The 27984-nt window shown below is 61.1% G+C and overlaps 2 protein-coding genes across 2 annotated transcripts; one reads left to right on the top strand and one right to left on the bottom strand.

The window, feature by feature from the left end:
• The first annotated feature begins 1691 nt into the window (after window positions 1-1691).
• Window positions 1692-19007, top strand: MAP3K6 (mitogen-activated protein kinase kinase kinase 6). The gene is given in 37 exon segments (XM_044390634.3): window positions 1692-1769; window positions 1771-1783; window positions 2085-2180; window positions 2737-2781; window positions 3015-3049; window positions 3274-3403; window positions 4716-4844; window positions 5902-6143; window positions 7789-8194; window positions 9490-9629; window positions 9706-9729; window positions 9986-10176; window positions 10292-10460; window positions 10800-10906; window positions 11327-11497; window positions 11583-11695; window positions 12302-12461; window positions 12685-12847; window positions 12928-13035; window positions 13158-13207; window positions 13302-13397; window positions 13548-13635; window positions 13723-13856; window positions 14087-14214; window positions 14468-14604; window positions 14913-15018; window positions 15493-15650; window positions 15749-15941; window positions 16048-16186; window positions 16484-16643; window positions 16787-16963; window positions 17235-17340; window positions 17574-17745; window positions 17837-17949; window positions 18045-18118; window positions 18403-18479; window positions 18695-19007. Coding segments are annotated over 37 exon segments (4719 nt in total). The 3' UTR covers window positions 18786-19007.
• On the bottom strand, window positions 18992-27984 carry SYTL1 (synaptotagmin like 1). Its single transcript, XM_026516924.4, has 15 exons — window positions 27260-27984; window positions 24978-25206; window positions 23826-23974; window positions 23559-23631; window positions 23421-23466; window positions 22918-22990; window positions 22537-22634; window positions 22282-22401; window positions 21932-22098; window positions 21588-21684; window positions 21091-21249; window positions 20781-20859; window positions 20573-20672; window positions 19607-19812; window positions 18992-19399 (listed from the first exon to the last, which is right to left on the bottom strand). The coding sequence occupies exons 2-15, from the start codon at window positions 25166-25168 to the stop codon at window positions 19260-19262; spliced, it is 1698 nt and encodes a 565-aa protein (XP_026372709.1). The 5' UTR covers window positions 25169-25206; window positions 27260-27984; the 3' UTR covers window positions 18992-19259.

The following is a 27984-nucleotide window of genomic DNA, read 5'->3' as shown; positions in this document are numbered from 1 at the left end:
GCTAGCTGTCTCTCTCTCTGTCAAATAAATAAATAAAATCTTAAAAAAAAAAAAAGATTTTATTAGCACCAGCAGGGGGAGAGGCAGAGGGAGAGGGAGAAGCGGACTCCCCACTGAGCGGAGATCTCACGCGGGGCTCGATCCCAGGACCCGGAGATCATGACCTGAGCCGAAGTAACACACTTAACTGACTGAGGCACCCAGGTGCCCCCATGTTGATTATTATAAGCAGCACATGATAGGTTTTTTTTTTTAAGTAATCTCTATGCCCAGTGTGGGGCTCAAGCTCATGAGGCCAAGATTGAGTCACATGAGTCGCATCAACTGAGCCAGCCAGGTGCCCCATTACAATTTTTTTTTATTATAAGTAACATATGATGGGGCGCCTGGGTGTCACAGTCGGTTAAGCATCTGTCTCTTGCTTTTGGCTCAGGTCATGATCTCAAGGTTGTGAGATCGAGCCCCACATCTGGCTCCATGTTCAGCATGGAGTTTGCTTGAGAGTCTCTCTCCCTCTCCCTCTGCCCCGCCTGCTCGTGTTCTCTCGCTCTCAAATAAATAATCTTTTTTTAAAAAACGGTGCACGATAACTAGGCTTGTCTGCAGATCTTGGCACACCTGTGGGAGAGGTTGGGGAGCAGAGATCCCTGGAATTGGAATTTCACGATCTCAGAGCGTCCATCTCACAGGTCCATCCTGTCTGGCAAACTTGGCCTCCACCTTCCCCGACACCCCTGCTACCACAGCCCTTCCTGCTCCACCAGCACTGGGCCTGGCATAGAGAAGGCCTTCGGAGAAGGCTTGATGAACGAATGAGGGAGTGAATGGATGAGTGAACGAACAAGCCAATGAGCCTTCCCTCTGCGTTGCTATCCCCTGAGGATTCTCTCCAGCTCACACCTCAGCCCTCACATCTGGACTGTGGCTGCTGCCTCCTGCCGGGCCTCCTAGCCTCTAGGCCTGCCCTGCACAGTCGCCTGCTCAATGGCCTGCCTATATTAGCAACTATTTCCTAGGCGCTGCCGGGGCTCCCCAACAGCCTTGAGAGTGGGCATGAAGTCACTTTGCCAAGAGTGTCTCTCCCTGGTGGGGGCTTGGGCAAAATGTTTGTGGCTCTGGGCATGTAAGTGCCAGACAGTAAACAAGCCAGGTCCTGTCTCTGGGCCTCACTTTCTCCTTGTTTATCCATTCATTTAACCAATATTTATTGAGGGCCTGCTCTGTGCCAGGCCTATAACTCAGGGCCAATAATGAGTATGAGCCGGGCTATGTAAGGACCAGGGGCCACCCACAAACCACACCCAGCAGGTGCCCAGGGAATGGTAGCCATGGTTGGGCCAGGGAGGGACCCCTGGAGGAGATGGTGGCAGGGCTGGAGTGCCTCAGACAGGCAGGGCTTCACAGGGAGAGATGGAGAGGAGGGCAGTCCACATGAAAGGCCCAGAACAAGCAAGGGGGACAAAGGCAGAAAACCCAGTGTGAATCCAGCGGTCTGGACAGAGGGCTGCAGAGCCCCAGGGGCCAGGATCAGAAGCTGGACTCCATCCTGGCCTGCAGGGCTGAGGAAGGAAATGCCTCTACCCCTGCTGGCTCTAGCCTGGGTGGGGGTGTCCCTCGGGAGTCTTGCTTCCTGTTCTTCCACCAGCCTGGCCCCTTTATAAACTGTCATCCTTCCTCAGGGCACCAGAAAGATGGGCCTACTGTGGACCCCATTCTCCTTTTTGCTCCTCTTGCTTGGGAAGCCTCCCTGTCTAAGGACCCAAGGCCACCCCAAGCTGCCCCGGTGGCAGCCTAGGATGCCCTCCCCATCAACCCTCACTCCTTCCCTGGGTGTCCTTCTCCCCCCCCCCCCCCAGGCACATTAGCCTCAAGGAGCAGGTTGGGAGTTTGATCATCTGGGTTCTACAATGTAAATTTATGCAAATAGATGCAAATGGTGCAAACCCTTGACCTTGACCCTGGAGGCCAGGGTCCTGACAGCTGGCATCTGGGAGATGGAAAGAGAACCACAAAGGGGTGTGGAAGAGATAGTCCCACTCCCCCATGCCCACCCTGTGGCCACCCAGCCCTGCATCCTCCTGCAGAACCCAGGGAACTGGAAACCAGCAGCATTGTCCTCCTGCCCAGTTGTCCTGGAGCCCCAGGAAGTCATGGACAGAAAGGAGCTGCAGGCCCTCAAGGTAAGGGATGCCGGGAAGCAGGCAGGGACCTGGAGTAAAGTGGGCAGACTGGGGATGCAGTGATTACGGTCTATGCTGAGAGGCCATGACCAAGGGCAAGGAACGCAATGTGTGCCAGGCCCCAGGCTGGACGCCCAGCACCCTAAGATTGACTCCGTGGGGTGGCTGGTTCTATCCCCATGTTGCTGAGTGGGAAAGTCAGGCCCAGAGACGGTAAGCTGGGCACTCGTGATCACGGAGCCAACAAGGAGTGCAGCTGGGGGGGCGCCTGGGTGGCACAGCGGTTAAGCGTCTGCCTTCGGCTCAGGGCGTGATCCCGGTGATCTGGGATCGAGCCCCACATCGGGCTCTTCTGCTATGAGCCTGCTTCTTCCTCTCCCACTCCCCCTGCTTGTGTTCCCTCTCCCACTGGCTGTCTCTCTGTCGAATAAATAAATAAAATCTTTAAAAAAAAAAAAAAAAAGGAGTGCAGCTGGGATCTGACTTCTGGCTCCGAGTCCCTCATCGTTCTGGGCACGGGGTGGAACTTAAGGCACCTTGGCCTCTGGGATTTCAGGGCAACCTGGACCACATGGCAAGATAGGGCCCAAGGGTGAGCCTGGTGAGTGTGTGGGACCATGGGCCACCTCTGCTTTCTTTGCTTCTGTCCCCAGGACTAGAGAGGGGTGTCTCTGCTTGGCTGTTGTTAAGCAATCCACTATGATTGCCCTCTGGGGGGATGGAAGGCTGGGAGAAGTGGGGAGGATTAGAAGAGGGGCCTGGGCACCCTCCCTTCTGGTTTGTGGGCCTTGGAAGTACTCAGACCTCAGGGCCAACACTGTCTTCCTGGGGCAGGAGATCCAGTGCCCTTGCTGTGGTACCAGGAGGCAGCCTTCACAGGAGCCAGGAACTTGGCATCGGGTGGTGCTAGGGTGTCGGTCGGCTGCCAGCCATGGCCCGGCCTTCCGTACAGCCTCTCTTCAGGGGCCTGACGGAGTCGAGAGGGCTCCCGGGGTCCCACCCTTGGCCTGTTCCATTGCCTGCAGGGTGAGGGTTGGCGACCACCCCCCCCCCGCCCCCGGCAACTCCCCTCAGCCCATCTCCCCTTCCGGAGGCCAGGAGCTGCCAGGAGCTGCCGAGCTGGCGTGCCACGTTGAGTGGCTGGTGCTCTCTGTGCCTACTCGAGGGCAGAGACCTCCCAGCTTCTCGTGACAAAGACACCAAAGAAGGCGGCTGGCTGGTGAGTGTCAGGGAGGCTCAAAGGGCTCAGAGGCCCCGCAGAGTGGGCACGTTTCCCCTTGGCCCCTAGGGGGAGCCAGAGCCCACTGGAGCCAAGGCCTTCCTGGGAGCCCCTCACCGACAAATCTTCCCTGAACTCCCAGAGGCCCGAAGAAGTCTGAGAAGGCTTCACAGAGGAGATGACATTTGAAAGGGCCTTGAAGGCTGTGTAGAAGTTCTCTAGATAGTTGGGGGGCTGAAGGGCATTCCAGGTAGAGGAAAAGACAAACACACAGTGAAGCAGGAGAGGCCAAGAGGGTTTGAGGAGATCATGTGAATGAGCTGACGACAGATAAGAGGTCAGGGGTGTAGGAGATGGACTGGTGTGAGTCAAGCATGGACTAAGGGCCTCTGCAGAGGCCGGTTCATGGAGGGCACGGAATGGCTGACTGAGGAGCACAGGAGGCGATAGAGAGCCGTGGAAGCATTGTAAGCAGAGGAGGGACCCCGTCAGACTTATGTTTTAAGAAAAAAACTCAGGGAGCGCCTGGGTGGCTCAGTCGTTAAGCGTCTGCCTTCAGCTCAGGGCATGATCCCAGCGTTGACATGGGATCGAGCCCCACATCAGGCTCCTCCGCTGGGAGCCTGCTTCTTCTTCTCCCACTCCCCCTGCTTGTGTTCCCTCTCTCACTGGCTGTCTCTCTCTGTCAAATAAATAAATAAAACCTTAAAAAAAAAAAAAAAGACTCAGGCTGCTCCCTGGAAGGTGGCCTGCGGTGGAGGACAGGATGGAGGCAGGGACACAGGTTAGGAGGACTGCAGGGGTCCCGGCCACCATGGAAGGAGAGGCCCTTACACTGAAGGATATTGAGGAGAGAAACTCTGTAGGGCCTGGGACTGCTTGGCTTGAGGTGGGAGGTGGGGACATCAGGGTAAAGCCAGGACTTGAGCCTGGGACTCTGGAGGTGACCTCTCTGCTCTAATATCTTGATTCTTCTAGTAAATTGAAGCAGGTTGTTTTGATCTGACTCCCAGCAGGACTGACCATCCTCCAAGGGCCGGCCCGACGTGTCTCTCATTTCAGTCACCCTGGGACTGTCAGGCTTTGGCAGGAGGGGGCAGTCAGCAGAAGTTAGTAAGGGAGTGTGGAGGTCATTCACAGGCAAAGATCACTCGGACTCACATGTTATCAACAAGCCCCCAATCCAAAGAGAGGGCAGGTGTCTGCCCACCCTTCACAGTGTGTCCGCTCCCCGCTGCCACCGCCCTCTGCTTCTCCTCGACTCCTGCCCTGCCTGGAGTAATGGCTGCTGTGTTGGCCTTCTGTGCCTCCCTAAGTGTTCCAAAGGCGACAGGATGGTTCTGTGGGTTTCTTCTGCTCTTGGTCCTTCTACGCAGCAGGTTTTGGGAGCCAGGAGTCCAAATTCTGGCTGGGGAATGAGAATTTGTACGAGCTCACTCTTCAGGGTAAGTTCCCAGCAGGGCCCCAGGAGACTTGGGGGGGGGGGATGCATTTCACTGGCACTCTGAATCCCCACCCTGGGATCTGAGGATTCCTCCATCCCTGCCTCCTCCTTCCCCCCAGGTACCTGGGAGCTGCGGGGGGGGGGGGGGGGGGGAGCTGAAGGACTCTATTGGCAAGGGCACTTTTGCCCACTGGGGAGCCAGATCACTACCGGCTGTGCTGGGCAAGTTCTCAGAGGGCATGACGGGGCAGGCGCGTGAGCCTAAGGCAGGGCCCAGAGCAGGGGAAGAAGGTGAGGGAGGCTGCATCCTTTCCCAGTGCTACCCGGGCCTCCAGAAACACCCAGGACAATTCCTTCTCCTCTGTGGGCCTCAGTCTCCTTATCTGAGAAATGGCAATTGTGAGATGGAATGTTGCAGGAGTGAACAAGTTGGGCTCTGGAGGCAAACAGCCCTGAGCCTGAATCCAGCTCTTTCATTTACTAACCATGTGACCTTGGGCAAGCGCTCTCCGAGTCAGTTTCCTCCCCTGTAAAATGGACGAGGCCAGGAGGGAGGTTGCAGGAGCCATCGGAGGCCCTGCTGAGCGGCTGTGTTATCTGCTTCCGAAGAGGAAGCGGGAAGGGTTTTTGGTTTTGGTTGTGTGTTTTTTTTTTTTTTTCAGAGAAGCAGTGACTGTTGAGAGACTTCCAAGAGGGAAGTGGTTATGGGGAGTGCCTCAGGATCCCCTTTGCCTGCAGGGCCGCTGGGAAGTCCCTCTCCGCTCCCCCCACCCCACCCTACAGACTTGTTCAGGCTGCTGGTGGGAGCTGGAGATTTGGGTGGGGACAAGGGGGGAGGAGCTAGTGGCTTTAGAGCCACAGTCCTGAGTTCAAGTCCCAGTACCCCTGTGACTGGCCGACTGACCTGGGGAAACCCTCTGGCTCCTTAGTGCTGCTCCTTTCTCCTGGGACGTGCTGACATCCACCTCACAGGTGCTCTGAGGCTCGGTGAGATCATGTCTTGAGGGGTGCCGGGCACGGTGTCGCACTCCAGGGCGCCTCCATCCCCTCCCAGCCAGGGGACTCCCTGCGCTTCCCCAACGGGAAACCCTTCGCCACCTAGGATGTGGACCGCGATGCGAACAAGAGCAACCTCGCTGTGATTGTCCACGGTGCCGGGTGGGATGGGCCACGTGGCCAGTCTAATTTCAGTGGGCGCTACGCAGTGTCTGAGGCCACTGCTCCCAAGTGTGGCCTGGACTGGGGCTCAGGCCAGGACGTGGGCCACCCTTACCGCAAGGTTCACGTGATGCTCACTAGGGTACCCTGGTAGCTGGTCCCCTTATCTCTCCCCTACCGCTTCCCCATTGCTAACTGCCTCTGCTCTCCTGTCCTCATTTAAAAATAAAACCACTTTAACCCTTTCCTGACTTGTAGGACTCTTCCAGTTACTGGGAAAAACTCAGGAGGGCAGAGACGAGACACAGGGTTCAGGTCCATTCAAGGAAGACCTTCCTTCCAGTCAGGAAGATGGAAGGGTTGGCCTCAAAAGGTAGTTAGGCTTCCATCTCTGGAGTGTGCAAGCCAAGGACAAAGGAGCATGTGGTGGAGGACTTGGAAGGATTCAAACATCCACTGACAGCCCCTTGGTGCCCTCCAGGTCCTACAGGTGGATGGTTTTGTGGGGACCCCTGAGCAGCGTCTCACCCTGGGCCTTCTAAGCCATCTGTTCTCCACCCCGCCTCTCTAGTGAGCCAAGCTCTCATTCTCTACTTCTTGCCTGTCCCATTCCGGGCTGGTTTGAACTCAAAGTCAAGCCAGGGAAGGTGCATTTTTCTTCCACAGTGTAATAATTATCAAGCAGTTAACTTGCTAGATTCACATTCTAGAAAGTGGCAGCGCAACACACAGTTCAGACGATGATAACTGCAGTCTGACAGGTAGTCCTGGGCTTGCATGCTGCTCTGGCACGGAGCCGAGCGATCTTGGAGACTCTCTGCGTCCCCAGTTCCTGATTCCAGAACCCAGTGAGGTTCTGGAACACCAGACTGCCGCCTCACTAACTCACGCCGGAAGGTTAGGGATTTTTGGAGCCTGTGCAGTTGTGGTAGCTCAAGGGCTGAGGTTTCCGGATCTTCGGGTAGGTAAAGTTTGTGCGGGGACTCCCGTCCCATGGTCATGTTAGGCTGGAGGTCAGAGGTCAGCAAGGCTCCACAAATTAGATTCTGGGGAAAGCAGCCCCCTGGCGAAAGGGCAAAGCCTGGGCTCAGATGCCAAGTACCGTGCTCCTGGGAGGCCAAGCAGCAGGCTTCCCCCATTCTAGTCCCTCCCTGCCAGCACAGCAGGGCCGCGGATCATGTAGGCTCTTCACTGTGTTCTGCACACCCTGATGTCTCTGGAGATCCACTCATTCAGCAGATCCCTGCGGGGCAGGTCCTGCGGTCCACACCTCCCCCCCTAGCCCTGGCCTGGGCACACACCTTATAGGCGCCTGCCCTGAGCAGTCCACACTGGTTGGCCCGCACAGGGGCACAGGCTGTTCCGGAAGCCGCCAGTCTCGGTAGTTCTGGCGGGAGAGGAGGGAGGGGAGAGGCCAAGTCCCGGGGCCGCTAGGGAGCGGCGCTGCCCCAGGGCCGAGGGTGGAGCTTTCCCAGTCGGCCGGGAAAGGGCTGGGCCCGGCCTACATGTGAGGGCAGGGGAGAGCGACGGCAGACTCTTTCCTGCGGAGTCCGGGTGGTGGACACGCCCGGATCTATTCCCGGGATCCCCTACGTGACTCTGAGCCGCCGATCACTGGATGTCCCAGATTCCCGGGGCCCAATCCCCGACTTCAGATCCTCAGGACCTTGCAAGTCGGACCCCGGATCTCGCCCTGGGCTCCAGATCCCCGGAACAGGACCTCTGGCCGAGTCTGGATTTTCAGATCCCGTACCAGATTCCCGATACTGAGATCCCTGGATCCGTAGCCACTGGCTCCTGCCCCTCCCCGGGTGCCCAGAGCCGGGCGCTCGACGCCCGAGCGCCCCCGCACGGCAGGGCCGTGCCTGCGGTCCGGAGCCCTGGAGCCCGCCGGCAGCTGCTGGCAGGACCCGCTGGCCGAGGCGCTGAGCCGGGGCCGGCCCCACGCGGCGCCCCCGGGCCGGGGTTGCGCGCGAAGCCGGCCGCTCAGCGTGGTCTACGTGCTGACCCGGGAGCCGCAGCCCGGGGTGGAGGCCGAGGCGGGAGCCGAGGCGGAGCCGCTGCCCCTGCGCTGCTTGCGCGAGGCCTGCGCGCAGCTCCCCGGACCGCGACCGCGACCGCAGCTGTGTACCCTGCCCTTCGGGACGCTGGCGCTGGGAGACACCGCGGCGCTGGATTCCTTCTACAACGCGGGTGAGAGCGCGCTGGGGGCGGGGCCGGGGATGGGGCGGGGCTTAAGGTCCCGGGGCGGGCCGAAAGGGGCGTGGTTCGGCGATTCCGGGGAGACCCCGAGATGGGTGTGAGGTCTGGGGGCCACAAGGTGAGCTAGGCTGAGGGGTTCGAGGTAGGGCCATGATAAAAGTGGAATTTAGGGGATCTGGAGCACGGTCCGGCTTGGGCCGGGACTTAGTGGATCCAGGCCCGGAGCCTCCGGGGTTCAGGGTTGGGGCTTAAAGCACTCTGAAGTCGGCACGGAGCCTGGGCAGCGGGGTTAGCATTGAGGCGAGGCTGGGTGCGGGGCAGACTGTGGTATCTCAACAGTGGGGTTGGAGGGCTCAGCCTCAAGACGATCTCGCTTGGAGCTCGTGAGGGCGGATCCTGGGAGGTGGAGCTTGGACTAGGGAAAGGGGCGGTTCTTGGGGGGCTGGAGCCCAGAGGCGGTGACACACTACTTCCGAGGATCGGGCTAGAGAGGCAGAAAGAGAAACGAAAGGATCCTTCGGCGCGGGATTCTGGGCGAAGGAGCTTAAGTTATGAGGCCCCTGAAGTTGCGAGGTAGTGGGCGGAGCTGGAGGCAGGGCAGCGGCGCTAGGGGGCGGGGCCAGAAAGGTGGCTATTCCCGCGCTGGTCACCCCTCCCTTCCGCCGACCCGGACGCCCAGCCCCTGACACTTGTTCATCGGAGAGTCTGGGAACAAGCTTGTCTGATGGCCCTAAAATCGCAGCCTAAAAATGAAGGCTGACTCGACCTCGAGGACACAAAGACACGTCCTTAGACTCTCACGTCTCACATATGTTGACGCACACAGGCCCTCGCAGACACTGTCACACACAGAGGTACAAACAGCTATACACACGCAGGCACAGCACTGTCTACACACACTGCTGGTATCGGCCCCTTTCAAGAGACTGCGTTGAGGACTCAGGGTAGGGGACTTCTGTGTCTGCGCAACACCTGCCTTTCAAATGGCCTGGGACAGGCTGGCGGCTGGTGCACAGCTCCTTTTCTCCACGCCCAGTGCCCACAGGCTCTGAACAGTGGGATGAGGGTCCCAGCCCGCTGAGCTCAATCCTCTCCAGCAACACCACAGATACCATCCGTTCTGTATAAGAGCCAGAGGAACCTAGAAGGGGGAAACTGAGGCCAGAGCAAAAACTGGACCCTGCTGGAGTCCCATGGGAAGGCCATCTGAGCCAGGATGGCTCCCCAGTCTCCTTCCCCACCGAGCGAGGCCTCGGGGCTCAGGGCCTCCACCTGTGTGCCCACAGACGTGGTGGTGCTGGAGGTGAGCAGCTCCCTGGCACAGCCCTCTCTGTTCTACCACCTCGGTGTGCGGGAGAGCTTCAGCATGACCAACAACGTGCTCCTCTGCTCCCAGGCTGACCTCCCTGACCTGCAGGCCCTTCGGGTAGGTGCCCGGATGGATGGTGGGGGCGGGCTGGGGTAGGGCCTAGCCAGAATACCAATCTGACTGTCCCCTGCAGGAGGATGTTTTCCAGAAGAACTCGGTGAGCAGAATCCACCCTTCGCTCCAACCTGCCCTTCGACCTCCACCACCTTTCCTGGCTTCCTCAGTCACCTCTGACCTCTCTAATTCTTCTGTTATCCGTGTGGCCCTCTGTTCCCTATTGCCAACCTTCTTGACGTGTGCCCCTTCCCTGCTGTTCCAATCCCCACTGGTGCTGACCTCTCACCCTCTCACTGTCCCTCTCTAACCTGGTGCCGACCTCTGACCTGCCCTGATTCCTGCCTCCCTCCCACCAGGACTGTGTTGGCAGCTACACGCTGATCCCCTATGTGGTGACAGCCACTGGTCGGGTGCTGTGCGGTGATGCGGGCCTCCTGAGGGGCCTGGCTGATGGGCTGGTACAGGCCGGGGTGGGCACTGAGGCCCTGCTAACGCCCCTGGTGGGCCGGCTGGCCCGCCTGCTGGAGACCACGCCCACGGACTCTTGGTAATGGGGTGCAGAGAGGGGGCGCCAGGAGGAGGCTGGTGAGGGCACAGCGGGCTGGGGCTGAGGGACCGGCCCCATCGTTCTCTCCCCCTCCCTCCCCTGCTGGGGACATCAGTGGCTACTTCCGGGAGACCATCCGGCAGGACATCCGGCGGGCCCGGGAGCGGTTCTGCGGGCAGCAGCTGCGGCAGGAGCTGGCTCGCCTGCAGCGGAGACTGGACAGCGTGGAGCTGCTGAGCCCCGACATCATCATGAACCTGCTGCTGTCCTACCGCGACGTGCAGGTGTGTGGCGCTCCGAGAGGCAGACAGGGCAGCGGCACTAGGTGTCGGAAAAAGCCCAGTCCGCCTCCTGGCTGTGCCACTCGCGGTCTGGTGGCTTTGAGCAAATGATCTGGTGCCTGTGAGCCTCAGTTTCCTTGTCTGTAATAGGGGATGATCGTGTCACTATCTCCCAGAGCAGCAGGGAAGTTGGGGCGCACAGTGGGCTCTCTGTGTAAGGTGTGGGGCGTGGGAAGATGGGGTGTCAGGAGACCCCAAACTCAAGGTTTTCCTCAGGGAAAAGGGGGGCGATGGGACCCCCCCAGAGGCCATCGTGCCAGCGTGTGCCCATCCCCCCTGCAGGACTACTCAGCCATCATCGAGCTGGTGGAGACACTGCAGGCCTTGCCCACCTGTGACGTGGCCGAGCAGCACAATGTCTGCTTCCACTACACGTTCGCCCTCAACCGGTGAGTGGCAGAGCAAGGCTCAGGTCCTAGCCGCCTGGGGACATGGGTCTCTGCCGTGTGAGGTCACTGCACTGTGGGATCCGTGCTGTTCAGGGACTTCGTTGACCAGGGTCACACTGATGTCACATGGGCCCTGTGGTTCTATGACTGCCGCCTGGGGTGTGGTGGGCTGGTGCTGCTGCCCTCCGAGTGCAAACAGCTGCCACAGTCACTGTCCCTCAGAGTCACAGCTGTTAGGAATCACTTCTATCTGGGATCATTACTTCTAGAAAGGTCAGTACTGGCCAGAGTCATAGCGCTTCTGGGTTCATTATTGTCAGGCCTTTGGAAGGGTCTCTGCTGTTCAGGGTCTAGGCGTTCGTGGATCGAGTGGGGCAGGGCCGGCAGGTTAGCCCCCGGCCTGTCTTCCCCTTTCCCCAGGAGGAACCGGCCTGGGGACCGGGAGAAGGCACTGGCCGTGCTGCTGCCACTGGTCCAGAGTGAGGGCTCTGTGGCGCCTGACCTCTACTGCATGTGCGGCCGTGTCTACAAGGACATGTTCTTCAGCTCTGGCTTCCAGGATGCTGGGTACCGGGAGCAGGCCTATCACTGGTAGGGGGCACCAGCGAGTGGACCGTGGGCTGGAGGACGGGGCTGTGGGCATCGGGCCAGCCCTGATTCCCCTCCCCCACCCCAGGTATCGCAAGGCTTTCGACGTAGAGCCCAGCCTCCACTCGGGCATCAACGCGGCTGTGCTGCTCATTGCTGCTGGGCAGCGCTTTGAGGACTCTGAGGAGCTCCGGCTCATCGGTGCGTCCCAGCCCTGCGCCCCTCGTCCCACCAGCAGGCCTCAGAGGGACCGGGGGAGAGTGCGGGGAGAGAGAACACCGGGCTGGGGCTGGGGCTGGCCTTGGCCCCTTTCAGACCTATTCTGCCTGAACCCACATCTGGACCGTCAGACCTGTCCTGGGCCCTCAAGAGCCCTTGAGGCCACAGGTGTTCCTACGCCCACACCTGTGTTCCTTGGGCACCGAGTTCGACATACACTTGTTCCCCAGCTTGAGCTCCTACTCCCACCTGAGAGTCATACCAAAGTTTTCATCTATATCTTTTTTTTTTTAGATTTATTTATTTATTTGAGAGAGAGAGAGAGAGAGAAGGAGTGGGAGAAGGGGCAGAGGGAGAGAGAATTCCAAGCAGACTCTGCACTGAGTGTGGAACCTGATGCGGGGCTTGATCTCACGGCCCCGAGATCAAGACCTGAGCTAAACCCAAGAGTGGGATGCCTAACTGACTGTGCCACCCAGGCACCCCTCACCTGTTTCTATGTTCCTGCCCACATGGATGTTGTGGCCCACACCTGGGCTTTGCCCAAACCTGCAACCACACCCTAGGGCTCATACCCCTCTCTCCCAGGCATGAAGCTGGGCTGCCTGCTGGCCCGGAAAGGCTGCGTGGAGAAGATGCAGTATTACTGGGATGTAGGCTTCTACCTGGGAGCGCAGATCCTCGCCAATGACCTCACCCAGGTGGCACTGGCCGCAGAGCAGCTGTACAAGCTCAACGCTCCCATATGGTAGGTGGCCCTCTCTGCGGTCCTGGCCTGGCCCCAGCTGCCTGCTCCTGCACGGACACCCACCGGCAATCGGGCCTGAGCCCGGAGCCACTGATGGGCCCCCTTCCGGACCAGTGCCTGCCACACCCGGTGCCCATGTTCTGGCTACACCCAAGCCAGTCCGCTCTCCCTGGCAGTGCTGGCTGGGGCTGGGGCTGAGTTGAGGACAAGGCTGTGCCTGCAGGTACCTGGTGTCCATGATGGAAACCTTCCTGCTGTACCAGCACTTCAGACCCACCCTGGAGCTTCCCGAAGGACCCCCACACCGGGCCCACTTTTGGCTGCACTTCTTGCTACAGTCCTGTCAGCCACTCAAGACAGCCTGTACCCAAGGGGACCAGTGCTTGGTGAGGCCGCCTAGTGCGGGTGTGGGACCTGGGAGAGGGGCGGGCCCCTTCTAACCCACCCCCTTCCTTGTCATGCACAGGTGCTGGTCCTGGAGATGAACAAGGTGCTGCTGCCTGCGAGGCTCGAGATTCAGGGTACTGATCCCGTGAGCGCAGTGACCCTGAGCCTGCTGGAGCCCGAAAGCCAGGTGAAGTCACTGCGAGGACCCCCACTCACCACTCTGCACCCCTTCTCTGGAACCTTTCTCCCATCCCCAAACCAGTCTCCCGGTCGCCCAGCCCCCGCCTGAGATCCACCTTCTTCCGCCAGGACGTTCCCTCCAGCTGGACCTTCCCAGTGGCCTCCATCTGCGGTGTCAGGTGAGAGGCGGGACCTGGGGACGGGTCCCCGGAGCGGGGGGAGGAGGGGTGCTCCGTGGGCTGGCCAGCGCTCACAGCGGTTCTTCCTTCCCAGCTCCTCGAAGCGGGACGAGCGCTGCTGCTTCCTCTACGCACTCCCCCCGGCTCAGGACGTGCAGCTGTGCTTCCCCAGCGTAGGGCACTGCCAGTGGTGCGTGCAGCCCGTCGGACGGCCGGACGGCCGGGGTGCCAGGGGAGCGAGGGAAAGGAAGGGACATGTTCCCTGGGTGCTCTCGGCCCAGGAGGGGTCAGTTTCCGCCCGAGGTGCCCCTCCCGTCGGCCTGACCTCCCTCACCCTCAGGTTCTGCGGCCTGATCCAAGCCTTGGTGACGAATCCGGATTCCACGGCGCCCGCGGAGGAGGCGGAGGGCGTGGGGGAGGTGCTGGAGGTGAGGAAGGGGGGCCCGGGAGCGCGAAGAGAGGGGAGGGAAGGGCCGGGGGCCCTGCTGAGCCCCCATCTCGCCCACGCCCCGCAGTTTGATTATGAGTACGCGGAGACGGGCGAGCGGCTGGTGCTGGGCAAGGGCACCTACGGGGTGGTGTACGCGGGCCGCGAGCGGCACACGCGGGTGCGCATAGCCATCAAGGAGATCCCGGAGCGGGACAGCAGGTGCCGTGTGCGGGGCCGCGCGGGCGGGGAGGGGGTCCTGTGGGCAGAATGGCAGGGAGCACGCGGGGCCGTGTGGTCTGGAGGAGCTGTGGGTTGGGGATAAGGTGGAGAAGGTCAGAGAGGGGCTTGTGGTTGGGACAGGTCCTGGGGGCGTGGTCTGCCTGGTGCTGGAGTTGGGTGAGCATCTCTGCCCCAAACCGGCCTATTCCTCTCTCCCTCCCTGCCCCCAGGTTCTCTCAGCCCCTGCACGAAGAGATAGCTCTGCACAAACGCCTTCGGCACAAGAACATCGTGCGCTACCTGGGCTCGGCCAGCCAGGGCGGCTACCTCAAGATCTTCATGGAGGAAGTGCCCGGAGGTACGTGCCCTGTGTGGGATGGCGGTGGAACTGGAAGTGTGGGGCAGGGGGATGGGGCCCGGCAGGGGTGGGGAACCCTTGGGGAAAATGAATCCTCCCATGTGTGGGTGGGGTGGCCCAGAATTAGCTGACGCAGTGCACTTGGGTGGTGCTGGAGTCTGGGTCATGGCATGGGTGTGCCTGGGCCTGGAGCAGAGAGCTGAAGGCTGGAGTGAGTGGGTGCCAATGATGATCTTGGACTGCATCTGCCCAGGCAGCCTGTCCTCCCTGCTGCGGTCAGTGTGGGGACCCCTGCAGGACAACGAGAGCACCATCAGTTTCTACACCCGCCAGATCCTGCAGGGACTCGGCTACCTGCATGACAACCGCATAGTGCATCGAGACATCAAGGTAAGCCCTGCTGGTGGAGGGGGGACAGGAGGGCATACGAGTCTAGACAGAGACCAGCAATTTACATTAAGAAGGCAGACCCCTTAGCAAAGCATCAAGCAGGCTCCCTAGGGAACGAGAGAACTTCAGACCTGAAGCCAAATGAGGCGCCAGTTCCCAGAGGGTCATAAGTAGGATGGCAGAGGGAGGACGTTGATAGAGGCAGGGTCAGTCTGCTATTGTAGGAGATGGGATCCCGGTATAGGGTCCAGTTCCGCCATCAGGAGCCCAGCCTGATGTCCACGGAGCACAACGTCCACTCTACCCAGGGGGACAATGTGCTGATCAACACCTTCAGCGGGCTGCTCAAGATCTCTGACTTTGGCACCTCCAAGAGGCTGGCAGGCATCACGCCTTGCACTGAGACCTTCACAGGTAACGGGGTGTGGGGTGGTGAGCGGGAAGAACTCTTAGGACCTTCCAGGGAATGGTGTTTCTCCTGGCCATGGAGTTAGAGCCCTAATGGGGCACGGAACCAAGGGCCAGGGATTGAGCCAGGGGTGAGGTGATAGACTCTAGAACTGGAGCTTGAGTGGGTGACGATGGTGAATTTAGTGCCTGAAATGCAGGCCGGAAGTGTTGATGCGGGCAGAAGTGTGTGATGGGGTTCGGAGTGGACGATGCTGTCCAGGATGTATTTGTACCCGACCGTGGGTGAGGGAGTTGGCATGCAATGGAGTCTAAGATGAGTGAGGAAACTCAGGATGGTTTGACCACCAGGGTAGGTGATGGGAATTGTGTGGATGACAGAGTTCGGGGTAGGCGCGGGTAGTTAGAGGAGGAGAGCCCCTGCCACCCCCGCATCATCTCAAGCCTAGATGAGCATTATGGCTCCTGCTCCTGCCCCAGGGACCCTACAGTATATGGCGCCAGAAATCATTGACCAGGGCCCACGAGGGTATGGGAAGGCAGCTGACATCTGGTCACTGGGCTGCACTGTTATCGAGATGGCCACAGGTCGCCCACCCTTCCATGAGCTGGGGAGCCCGCAGGCTGCCATGTTTCAGGTGAGACCCCTCCTGGCCTGGCTCATGAGGTGGGGTGGGGACAGACCTAGCCCTGAACACCTCGAAACTTGACCTTTGTCCTCCCTGACCCCTCCCAGGTGGGCATGTACAAGGTGCATCCGCCAATGCCCACTTCTCTGTCAGCGGAGGCCCAAGCCTTCCTTCTCCGAACTTTTGAGCCAGACCCCCGCCTCCGAGCCAGTGCTCAAGCACTGCTAGGGGACCCCTTCCTGCAGCCTGGGAAGAGGAGCCGCAGCCCTGGCTCCCCCCGACATGCACTGCGGCCCACAGGTAATATGCAGGTGGAGGGAGTGGGCACACTGGGGTGAGGGAGAGGAGCTGCGGCAGTGAGAGGGCTGAAGGGGGGCCCAGGCTGACAGCCTCATCCCTCCCGCAGACGCCCCTTCGGCCAGCCCCACTCCCTCAGCGGACCCGACCACCCAGCCCCAGACATTCCCACGCCCTCAGGCACCCTTTCAGCACCCACCCAGTCCCCCGAAGCGCTGCCTCAGTTATGGAGACACCAGCCAGCTCCGGTGAGAGCCCAGGGTCTTGGAGCGGCTTTGCCTCATCTGGGTTTGCCCTTGTACTCCCTCTGGAAAAGCCCCCGTTGGGGGCCTGGGCACCTCCAACCACTTGCAAGGATGGCCTTTGGTGCCTCCTCCCCGATGCCCCGACTTGTATTTTTGGCTGCTTCAGTGCCAGGCTACTCTCCCTTTTCCTCCTGTGGGGTGGGCATCAAAGTAAAAGCAGAGCCAGGATTCAAACCCTGGGGTGGAGGTGGCTGGACGGTTTGCCCCCCTCCGTCCACCTGCAGCTCCCCATTGTACTAGGGTGCCCGAGGAACCCGGGGCCGAGGAGCCCACGTCCCCCGAGGAGAGTTCTGGGCTCAGCCTGCTGCACCAGGAGAGCAAGCGCCGGGCCATGCTGGCCGCCGTGCTGGAGCAGGAGCGGCGCGCGCTGGCGGACGGTCTGTGCCCCAAGCAGGAGCAGGTGGGTGTGCCCGCCGCAGCGCCCCCTGGCGGCGAAGCCTGGACCGGAAGCCGGCGGATGGCTGCCCCACGCCTCCACCCCCACCCGCAACTCTCTTGACTCAGGTGGGAACCCACCCACTGCCAACCCCTCTTCCTCCTCAGGGGCCCCATCTGGGCAGGAATCATGTGGAACAGCTACTGCGCTGCCTCGGGGCGCACATCCACACTCCCAACCGCCGGCGGCTGGCCCAGGAGCTGCGGGCGCTGCAGGGGCAGCTGCGGGCCCAAGGCCTAGGGCCTGCGCTTCTGCACGGACCGCTCTTCGCCTTCCCAGATGCGGTGAGGGAGCTTTCTTACGGTTCGGGCAGCCCAATAAGAGGTAGTGAGCTCCCTGTGCCTGGGAATGTGCAAGGACTTGATATTGCAAGGTTGCATGTCTTCCCTGTAAAGATACAGCCATCAGAAAAGGGACATCTACCCAATCCTAGTTTCCCAGCTCCTCCCTCTGCCCCAAGCCCGCCTACCCGACTTGCCTCTGGCACAAGGCTTTCTAGGCCTTTCCAACTTGAGCCCCACCTCTGAGGCCGCCTCGCCCTTTCTCCCTCTCCAGGTGAAGCAGATCCTCCGACGGCGCCAGATCCGCCCACACTGGATGTTCGTGCTGGACTCGCTGCTCAGTCGAGCTGTGCGGGTAGCCCTGGCTGTGCTGGGCCCAGGTAAACCCGAGAGCGAAGTTGTCCTGCCCGCCGGCCAGGCTGTAAGCCCGTTGGGGGCGTGACGTGCACGCGTGGGGCCGGTAGGGGGCGTGGTTAGTGGGGGTTAGGCTTGACCAGGGCAGGAGGTAACAGCTGGGCATCCAGAGCCTTGCGCCCTCTGCCGGGTGTCTGGGGGTGTCCCAAATGGGCGTCCTTTCCCTGCCGGAGCTCACCCCAATCCCTTGGATTGGCAGAGGTGGAGACGGAGGAGGTCCCACCGAGGTCAGAGGAGTCGAGTAAAGAAGAGGAACCCCACTCCAAGCAGCAGGAGACCTTGGTCCAGCTCAGCCGGCTCCCGGGGGAACCAGAGCAGGCACCCCCGCCCCCGGTGGTGCAGCTGGGCCTCTTGCGAGCAGAGACTGACAGGTATGGGACGTGTGTGCCTCTGGCCTCCGGGCCAGCTTCACCCTCCCTCCCCATTGCATTCTACTGGCCCAGCCTCTGCGCTCTCCAACAGGCTCCGAGATGTCCTGGCTGAGAAAGAACGGGAGTGCCAGGCCCTGGTGCAGCAGGCGCTACAGCGGGTGAACGGGGAGGCCAGGACCTGCACCCTGGCCACAGAGCCCCCAGGTGAGGGGACCTGGCTGGGCAACATTCACAGCAAGTGTGAGGCAGCTTCTGCCAGGAGGTACCCCTGGATTGACCACCTGACTTCTCCTCGACAGCTGCTCTTACGGTGGACCAGGGCCTGGTGCAGTGGCTACAGGAACTGAACGTGGATTCAGGCACCATCCAGATGGTGAGGGGGAGAGTGCCGGCCATCCTTGACCCCCACCCACCAAAGACTCCATCTCTGCCCATCTTTCAGCTCTTCTCACTCTTTCCCTCATGCACAGAATCTCAGAACTGGAAGAGCACTTAGTGTACCCCCCATGGTACAGATGAGAAAACAGGCCCCAGAGGGCTGTCACCTGCCCTATCCATACTGGTAGCAGAACAGAGCTAGTACTTGGGTCTCTGCACACATCTTCCTCTGATTTTCTTTTCCACTGTTTCTGCATCTGGGTCTTTGTCCACAACCAGCTGCTGAACCACAGCTTCAACCTCCGTACCCTACTGACCTGTGCCACTCGAGATGACCTCATCTACACCCGCATCAGGTATGTCCTGAGCCCTCCAGGGATGCCCCACGCATATGGCTTCATGGTGGCCAGATCCTGACCCCCGGCTACATGCCTGCCTTGGTTCCTCCCTGGAAATTACAGGGACACCAGGGTCCCCCTGGGGGCAGAGGGGGCATCAGGCAGACAGTGGGGTAACAGAGAGAGCCCAGGGCCTTATTCTGGCTGAGCCACACCGAGCCCGCTCTCCCCAGGGGAGGGATGGTATGCCGCATCTGGAGAGCCATCTTGGCACAGCGAGCGGGACCCACGCCAGTTACCTCTGGCCGACAGGAGGCCGAATGAGAGCTCCGAGACAGGAGGCGGGACCCAAGGACGGATGAATGCAGAAGACACAAGCAGCTTCTGAAACACCTATCCCAGGTCTCAGGGCCAACTGGAGGAGGCCAGGTGGATGGGGGCAGGGTAGGGCCCAGGCCTAGCCCCAGTGGGGGGAATCATCCATAGAGATGTCCCAAGCATATCAAGTACCACCAGGCAAAGACTATTAAACAGAACACCTTTGTATGCTTGGGCCGTGGCAACTTCTGAGGTATGGGGAGTGGGCGGCCTGGGACCAGCTTTCTGGTCTTTCTGTCTGAGTCTAAAGTTCCTTCACCTGTTCCTCTTCAGTTCCCTCACCCTTTCCTGCCATCACCCTCGCTGCCCAAAACCAGACATCAGCCCTTGCTGCCCTTAGAACAGACTTTATTGGTTTTAGCCACGGGCAGACCCTGAGCTGGGGGACCAGAGAGGAGCTGGGTGGAGCTCAGAGGGCAGCTATGTCCTGGGGGTCAGGTTGGTTCTGAGGGGCAGAAGGCCATGCACCCACTCACACGGTCGCTGCAGGAGTGTTTGCCACAGCTGCTTCTCCTCTGGTGTGGAGTCCATCCAGGGCACCTGGAGCCCATAGCTGCTGCCTGGATACGTGCAGAGGGGGGTGAAGGACATGGTCACACTGGACACCCTAGGTCCCAAGGAGCACCTGCCGGGTTCCAGATTAGGCACTGCCACTCCCAGTTCTCAGTGGACACCAAAGCTCAGGAAAGGGTGGAGAAGTACCCAAGGCCACACGCTGAGCCCGTGTCCCTCAGCATCAGGTCTCCCCAGGGCCCTGCCCCACTCACCAGTGCCCAGGCTGAGGCGTGTGCCCCCCAGCTGGCGGCTGGCCAGGGCCCCATGTTCCCAGACGGAGAGCTCAGCACAGGCCTGGCATAGGTCAGCAGGCCCGAAGCCATCATAAACCATGGTGTGGTTGAACACAGGGCTGAGGCTGCGTCGTACCACCCTTGTCCGTTGGCGGCTGGCCCGGCTGTCATCAGGCAGCACTGAACTGTGGGGGAGGTGGGCTGCCGATCAAGTGACTATCCCCTCACGCTCCCCAGAACCACCCAGTCACCACATCCTACCCATTCTCCCTCACAATGTCCATGTCCTCTGGCTCTTGCCTGGGACCTGGCCTCTAACTTCACTACTCGTGGACTCTTGGGCCAGCCACCTCCCAGGACCCCAGAGTAATGTCTCTGAAATACAGTTCTGCTACTTCCCTGCACAGGGACCTTCATTGGCTCCCTGTTGCCCCCAGAAGTGGTTTCCAAACTTTTTGAAGCCTCAGAACCCTTTCTTCGAGATAAAATATTACTCAGCAGTAAAAGCAAAACAACGTCTGTGTGGAATCAGGGCTGGGAACTTACAACCTGATCCACCTAACTTCATCCCACTCTCTGAGTGGGGGGTAGCCCCTGCAGGCACTGAACCGCAAGTTCAGGGCCAAGCCCCACAGCCTGGCCTTCCAGGTCTTTTCACGGAAGAGCCCCTGTGACCTCACAGGTCCCAGCCTCAGCTCTCCAAGTCCTAAGGGTGCCAGTCACTCTGAAATGCAGCTCCTCAAGGATGTCTTTAACTTTCCTGATTCCAGGCTTTTGCTCAAGTTGTCCCCTTCACCCCTGCACAGCGGTCAAAGATCAGACTGGGGCGGGGGACCAAGGGTGGTTGATTAGGGGTTTATCTGAGGTGGGGAGCTCCAGAGCGCGTTGGGGGGGGGGGCGGTGGCGGTGGAGGAAGGGAAGCCGGGAGGTCCCGATGCCCCTCACCACTGTACGTAGGTATCCAGGGTGCCTGAGCGCAGCGGCACGAGGTCCTGAGCTTCCTTCACCCAGAAGTGCAGCTCCCCGCTGGGGGGCAGTCCCGCGCCTGCCGAGAGGCTCAGCTCAGGCCCCGCCGCCCCACGCCCTCGCGGGACCGTAGGCCCCCTCCTGCCGGGGCCGGTCCAGCGTGGCCCCTCGCGGGGCGGTCACTCACCCTCGGAGCCGGCGGGGACGTACTTGAGGGACAGGGAGAGCAGCCCGCGGCTGGGGAGGTCGTCGGGGGAGAGCGGGACCTGCGAGAGGCGAGAGGCGGTCGGGTCAGGGGCGGGAGCGGGCCCCAGCGAAAGGCGCCGTCAAGGGGTGGGGTCGCCAGACCCCGATGGGGCGCGGCCAGCGGGGAGGACCGAACCGGCCGCCGGGGGCGGTTGAGGTTGCGAGGCCGGGGGAGGCTCGGCGGAAGGCGGAGGCTGAGAGCGCTGGGGGAAAGCGCGGTGGGGTCTCCCCACCCGTGCCGGCTGCCTCACCCGGGGCTGCAGGGGGAGCCACGTGGGCTCAGAGTCCCAGTCCCACGTGTCGAGAGGCACTTCGACTTCGCCCAGAAAGATGTTGCGACCCAGGCTTTCGCGGTGCCACACGGACAGGCTCAGCACGCGGCCCCGGAGCTCGGCCTGCGGGACGGAGTACTGGGGACAGGAGGTGCGCTTTAACGGACCACGGCGGCTGGCCCCGGCTTCAGCGCTGCGGGAGTGTGGGCCGGGGCTTGTCCTACCGCGCTCCTCGCATGAGGGAATCCGGGGGAGCCCCGAAGGGCCTTAATGGGGTTCCGGACTGGCGCCACGCCCACCGCTAGACTGACCCACTGGAGAACGCCCGGACCGAGGGCCTCCCTGCGGTTCCTGCCGCACAGCGGAGGATCCGAGCGACGGGCTACGACCGTACTCTGGTACCCGTGCCACCCGGCCCCCGCATGAAGGGGCGTCCTGTTCATTAATGGGTGGCCGCCCGGTCATCGCAGCCTCACCCTCAGAGTCTCGTTGAAGACCGGGTTCAGATTCCGTTTCTTCACCGCCGTCTTGCGCTTGCTCTGCTTATCCGGGAGGAGGTAGCCTTTGACATAGCTGGAACGTGGGAGGGGAGGGGAGGACCGGAGCTTAATGGGGGGCCCTCCCAGCTCCTACTCTCCTACCCAGGGGGCCTCCCCAGTCCCAGCCCAGAGGATAGGTTCCCGTTATGAAGCGCTTTCCAGGAGTTATCTCATTCGACCCCCATGACTCCCGAGGACGTTGATACTCCCATTCAGAAGACGAGGAAGCCAGGCCAAGAGGAGTGGTGGGGTGGGGCGGTGAGAGCGGGTCTGGCACTCACGGGTCGGAGCGGTGGCGTCGCGCGGCCGCCAGGCCCTGGCACTGGATCACGTGCACGCGCAGCTCGGCGGTGCCCGGCTCGTAGCGCAGCGCGAAGTGCACAGAGCCGCGCACCTGCACCGCGCCCGCCTCGGCCTCCCCGGACAGGCTCAGCTGGCTGCCGCTCAGCTGCGGGCGGGGGTGGAGGTCAGGGCGGGGGTGCAGGGCTCAGGTCCGGGCGGGGGGAGGGTGGCGGGGGGCTCAGATCAGGGGGCGAGGGAGGGGTCAGGCCGGGGCTACGCGTGGGGATATGGGGGAAAGGCGTCCCCCACCCGTCTCCTCCGTCCCCAGGCTCTCGCCCTCACCCCTCACCGTGGAGGAGTTGAGGCTGGACACGGAGGAGCTGCTGCTGAGCATGCGGTCGAGTGAGAGGCCGGGCCCCGGAGCCTCCTCCCCGTTCTCCAGGATCTCGGGCGCCGGCTGGGTCTGGGTCTGGGGGGCGGGAAGTGACTGGGCGTCTTCTCTTTTCCAGCCCCTCCTCCGACGGCTCTCAGCCTGGGGCAGGGGCACTCCCCGCCCAAAATCCGCTCCGGGTCTTGGGAGCAGCCGCGGGCCGCGCCCGCCTACCTGGGCTGGGGGTGGCGGCGACTCCGCTCCCCGCGACCGCGGCTCCGGCTCCAGGTCCGCCTCCTTCGCAAAGACCTGCGGATCTCGGGGGCCCGGGGCTGGGGTGGGGCATAAACTGAGCGTGGCCCTCTCCTGCCCGCCCCTAAGCAGATTTGGAGCGACTGGTTTGCCACCCCCTGGTGACCTGCAGATTCAGGCCCCAGTGCTGCGGGAAGCCCCTGAGACCACACACCATACACACACACACACACACACACACACACACACACCAACGAGAGAGCGGGAAGGGGAAGGAAGGTGAACACAGGTGGTTGGGGTCACTTAGAGCCCCCTCTGGTCCCTGAGACCTCTCTACTCCCCAACACACACCCTCCCACTCACCTTCCTGGGCATGGGGCTCTTCCTCGTGATCGGAAGCCTTTAGGGGGACACATGGTGAGGGGATCTCAGGTTTCTGAAAGAAGCAAGGGGTAGAGGTCACAGTGGGGACTTTTGATGAAAGTCAAAGGTCACGATGGGGTCAGAGGCCGGAGGCTCCAGCTGGCTACCCCAGGTCGATTTAGCACAGCCCTGCAGGCAGGGCTGGCAACCAGCTGCAGGGCCAATCAGTCGGGTCTGTGCTTCACACCCCCTGAGTCTGGGCCTGCCCTGCCTGCCTCCCAGGGTCCCACTGGTGGCAGACAGTAGTATCAGAGTCCTGAACCTCACCCAGCTCAGTCCCCCACCACCCTGAATAGCCGGATTCTGAGATTCCCTTAGAGGCCAGGTCCGTGTCCCCATTGGAGAGAGGAGGATGACAGCAGCGCAGACCAGGGTGTCCAGTCCCCACCGCTACTCCAGGGGCATGGCAGGCTCATTCCTTAGCTCATTCAGCCACTTCTTACCTCAGCCTTGCCGAGCGTCTCTTTGGGTGCCTTGTCCATGGGGAGCCTAGGAGAAGGGAGAGGTGGTTGTCAGGGGAGAGGCCCCAGGGGACTGGTGGACACCCTCCCCTCCCTGCCAGGCCTGCCAGGCCTCCTCACCTGGGCTCCAGCTCCTCTTCCGCTTCTTTCTCAGCAGCTTCAGCCTCCCCATGGCTGCCTGGAGCCCGGTGTCCTGGTTGGGGTGCGGGTGGGGGGAGAGTTCTGTGAACCCTCAGTCTCAGGAAGTCTGGCCTTTGGAGATGCTCGCTCACCTCCCGGAGCTCGTGGAGGGGCAGTGCCCGCCCCAAAACACACAGTACCAGGGGCCCTCTCTTCCTGTGCCCTGGGCTGTATGAAGCCCGCCTGACCCCAGGGAACTCCTCTCACCCATGGAGCTCTTCTTTCTGCGGATAGAGGCTCGGACAAGATCAGAGCCAAGGTGGGTGTGGTGGTGCCGTTGTGAGCGTGCTTCCTGGAACCAGTCTCCTGTCAGGATCTTCAGCTGCCCAGGGTCTGCCAGCGAGGCCCGGAGCTTGCTGGAGGATGGGGGAGGGCGTGGCTGTCACCCAACCAACAGTCCTGCCACCTACTCTGTGTCAGGCCCTGTACCTGGGGCCACAGACACAACAGCAAATCAGACTCAATCCTAACTCTGGATCAAGGAGCTCAGGTTGATGGGGAGACTGGATCCAGAGTAGACAAGTACACTATAATGAGGTGTGTACCATGATGGATGTGAGAAGGGCCAGCTTTGCCTGTGGGAATCCGGGAGGGCTTCCCAGAGTAGGTGACATTTGAATTGCTTCTTGAAGGACAAATTGGGAGTTCTCCAGGCAGAGAAGGAGAATAATTATTATTCATTAAGTGACTATTGTGCATAATCCCTCCTCCTGATTCTAGGAGGTAGTGCTCCTTAGCCCCATTTTACAGATGAGGAGTGGTGCTGGGGCGGTCAGGTGAGTTGCCCAAGGTTACACAGCTAAGAGGTGTCTTTCTGTCCCCAAACACTACTTGTAAGTCTCATGTTCCTCTGTCACTGCGCTCTTCCAGGAAGAAGGAACAGCATAGAAGTGAAGGGTGTGTTCAGGGACTCAGAAGCCCTGGAGTGGCTCTAGCTGACACTCTGGGTATGTATGTCAGGGGTGGGGGGTTACTGGTGGAGGATGGAACTGGGGAGGCTGGCAGGGACTACTCAGGGAGGCTTTGCGGAGCACCCTTAGGGGCCTGCCCCGGACACGAGGTGCTGAGGAGCCATGGGCGGCTTCAGCAGTGGTATTAAGGACAGATCTGGGGAGCTCCAGCTGCTGCATGACCAGTGGGTCAAAGAGGGCAAGGCTGGAGGCAGGAAGGCTGGTCAGGGAGCTGGTGCAGCCACCTTGGGGGAGGTGGAGGGCTGTGCTGGTTAAGGGCGGGGGTGACCAATGGGCAAAAACAGGAACCAGCCAGCTATGACAGGCCACACATCGGGAGGCAGCAGGGGCGCACTTGGGCTCCCAGCGCCCGAGACTCGGACTTCCCGGGCTCCCCACCCTGCCTCACCTGATCCGGCCCTCCTCCAACTGGCGAAGGTGGGCGTCTCGCTTCAGAACATCGGCGATGGCCTCCTGCTCCTCCTCTGTCAGGAAGCTGAGGTCCAACAGTCCCTCAGCCTCAGGCTCTGGCTCGTGCGCCATGTGGAGGCCGGGCAGGGCCCAGAGCCCCTCTTGAGATGGGTGGCCCCTCTGGGGCATCAGCTGGGGCAGTGCCCCAGCTGGGCACACGTGGCGACCTGGGGGCAGATCAAGGGGGCAGGTCAAGCCCTGCCCCAACACAGGGCACATCCTGGAGCTGACTGCTCTTTGCCCACATACATGCCCAGGTGGCGGGCACGGTACGGCTCCTGGAAGGCTGAGCTCAAGGTGGCACGAGATACACCCATGGGCCCACGGACCTGCACGCACTGGCTCGCGGACATACGGACACCCTTGAAGATATGCAGAGCCATCCAGGCACACGCACTGACACGTGTAGACACACCCACCCGCAGTGAGATGTCCACCTGGTCACACGGGAGCCTGGATACACCTGCATAGACAGGCGCATGCGAACCCGTCCTCCACCAAGGACCCTAGGCGGTCTTAGTCCCAGACCCATGGCCACACCAGGGGATGGGCCTGGCATATTCTGAAACCTGCACGCGAGGCCCCACAGAATGTATAACTCGGGACAAAAACATGACCCGAGATACACACAAATCACACTGACTTTGGCACACACATTGCCCCTCCACCAACTGGATTGTGAGCTCCTTGAAGACAGGGACAGGGCCTCACCCCAGAAGCCCATACGTTGCCCACAACAGACGGTTGGTAAAAGTTTGATTAACTGAAGGCAGAAAGACACCTGCACACACATGGGGAAGGCACACACACAAACACACGCCAGACACACACGCACACACACACCTATCTGCTCACCACCCCCCTCCCTCCCTGGGAACCTCCCAATATGGGCTCCCTCTCTCCACCCTTCACCTCCGCCCTGCCCTGGCCCATTTGGCCTTCCTGTCTGAGGCAACCTCCTCCCCAGCCCACACCCGCACTTCCTCCCCCCTGAGGTAACCGTCGTACCCACTCCCACTGAGGCCTCCAGCCAGGGATGCCCCTGCTACCAGCCCTGCCCTCTTGCCTGGAGCCCCTGGGCCCCTCTGCTTGGGCCACATGGGTTCTCCCCCTTCCCCTGAGCCAGGACCTGGCCGGGGTCCCAGCGGTGGAGGCCAAGTGCTGCAAAGCAGCTCAGGCCGCTCAGGTACCATGGTGACCCCGGAAGGAAAACATTTGCCCAGCTCCGAGGGGCATGTGGACGTGGCAAGGGGCCCACGACTGAGCCGTGGGCAGAGCGGAGGCAGGGCCTGAGCCCACTGGGCGCTCTCTCCTCCCCTGCTGCCCCTCCCATCCCCTCCCATGCCAGCTCAGGGCACCAGGCAGGGGAAGAGGGTTCTCTGGCAGGCAAGTCCTGGCTTGTGCCCTCCCGGCTGAGTCAGTTCGCGAGCCCGAGAGCACCTTCTCCCTCTGCTGCCCTCCCCTCGCCCGGGGGCTGGGGTTGCTGTCTCTACAGAGCACCGCGTAGAATCCTGCGTGAACGCCTGTGTGCCCCGTATTAACAGTATTTCCTGAACATCTGCTGTGTTCAAAGTGCTGGGGCCGCGCACGGCCGGGGGCTCTTCTGTGGCCTGGGGCCCAAGGCTGCGTGACATCGTGCCCTGGCGAGAGGCTTGGTAAGGCGCACAGCTCCGCACACCTTGGCGGCTGTGAGGCTGTTTGTTTTGTGGGTGTGAATATTGTGTCACTGCCTGTGTGTCGGTGCGTCATGTCACAATGTGACGCCGCGTGGGTGACTGTTGTCTGCGTTCAGTGACTTTCTGCGTGACAGCACGGTGGGGTACACGCCGCGTACTTTACCCTCTGCTGGATGTGGCTCTGGGCTGTCGTGCTGCGTGCTCTGGGGCCCCGGGGACCACTGGGGTGTGTGTGTGTAGAAGTGTGGAGGTGGGGGATGTCCTGCAGGTCCGCCTGGGCTGGGCTGGGGGCAACTGAGCCTAGAGTCCCCAGTAGCACCCCCCGCCCCGTAGTTCCTTCTCCTTCTAGAGGCAGAGTACAGTGTCCGGTCCTCCCCACCCAGGTTCAACACTATGGGACAGACCCATTGGTCAATATGTTCCAGTCCCAGACCCACTCCCACCTCCCCCGACCCCCAAGGCCCCAGAAGGTACCCAGCATACCAGGTGGCAATGTCTGCCCCTTGGGACACTGGCAGGGAACGCTGGCCCTGAGGTGTGTTACCTGTAGGGGTCCAGTATGGATGAGACACCGTCGCAGGGTGACCTGGGCTCTCCTGCACTCCTGGCAGCCGAGTTTCAGAGCTGAACTTGGGGAGCAGAGCAGAGAGGGACTAAGGCTGACTCAACCAGCGGCCCAGCCCCACGAGCTGCCCCGGAGGAGGAGGAAACACCTTCTGAGCAGGGCCTGATGCAAAACCGGGCCTGGACTCCTGGCACCCTGGGGGTGCACCCACTCCTTGGCTTTCAGAGAACCCAGAGCTGATTTGGTGGGTAGGAGACACCTGGGGCTTGACCCCAGCTCCTTTGCAGACTCACTGTAACTCCTGTGAGCAGCGCAGAAACCAACCCCTCAGAGCCTGGGGGGGACTCATCTGTAGGATGGGCGGCGTCCCACCCCACCTGCTGAGTTGCTGATAGGAACTTGCTTTGAAAGCAAGGTTAGAAATCTTTCTAAGAAGCAGGGTCAAGGAAGGACTGTAGACTTCAGTGAGATGACCGAGTAGAGTTCCTCCTCTGCCACTGTGTGACCTTAGGCAGGTGTTTCAACCATGCTGAGCTGCAATTTCCTCCTATGCAACTATGGGCGGAGGTGTGAAGAGCCTATTCCCAGGGACCAGAAAGTGACTGGCCAGCGTATAGAAGGAAACTGGTGGCCCCTCTCCATCCATTCATTTTGACAACCACTGCTCCTCCCTGTTCACATGCACCTCCGGGGAAGCGCTGGCC

This window comes from Ursus arctos, unplaced genomic scaffold, assembly GCF_023065955.2.
Source record: "Ursus arctos isolate Adak ecotype North America unplaced genomic scaffold, UrsArc2.0 scaffold_32, whole genome shotgun sequence".
NCBI classification, from domain to species: Eukaryota; Metazoa; Chordata; class Mammalia; order Carnivora; family Ursidae; genus Ursus; species Ursus arctos.
This window is presented reverse-complemented; position numbering and strand designations above follow the sequence as displayed.

Bases quoted from the DNA above. Each gene is read 5' to 3' on its own strand.
- SYTL1 (XM_026516924.4), bottom strand. From the start codon at position 25,168: ATGCCCCAGAGGGGCCACCCATCTCAAGAGGGGCTCTGGGCCCTGCCC. The intron at 22,991-23,420 runs GTAAGAAGTGGC...TGCTTCTTTCAG, and splicing joins AGACGCTCGGCAAGGCTGAG to AAACCTGAGATCCCCTCACC. The intron at 22,099-22,281 runs GTGAGGGGTGAG...CCCCGCCCGCAG, and splicing joins CCAGCCTCAACTCCTCCACG to CTGAGCGGCAGCCAGCTGAG.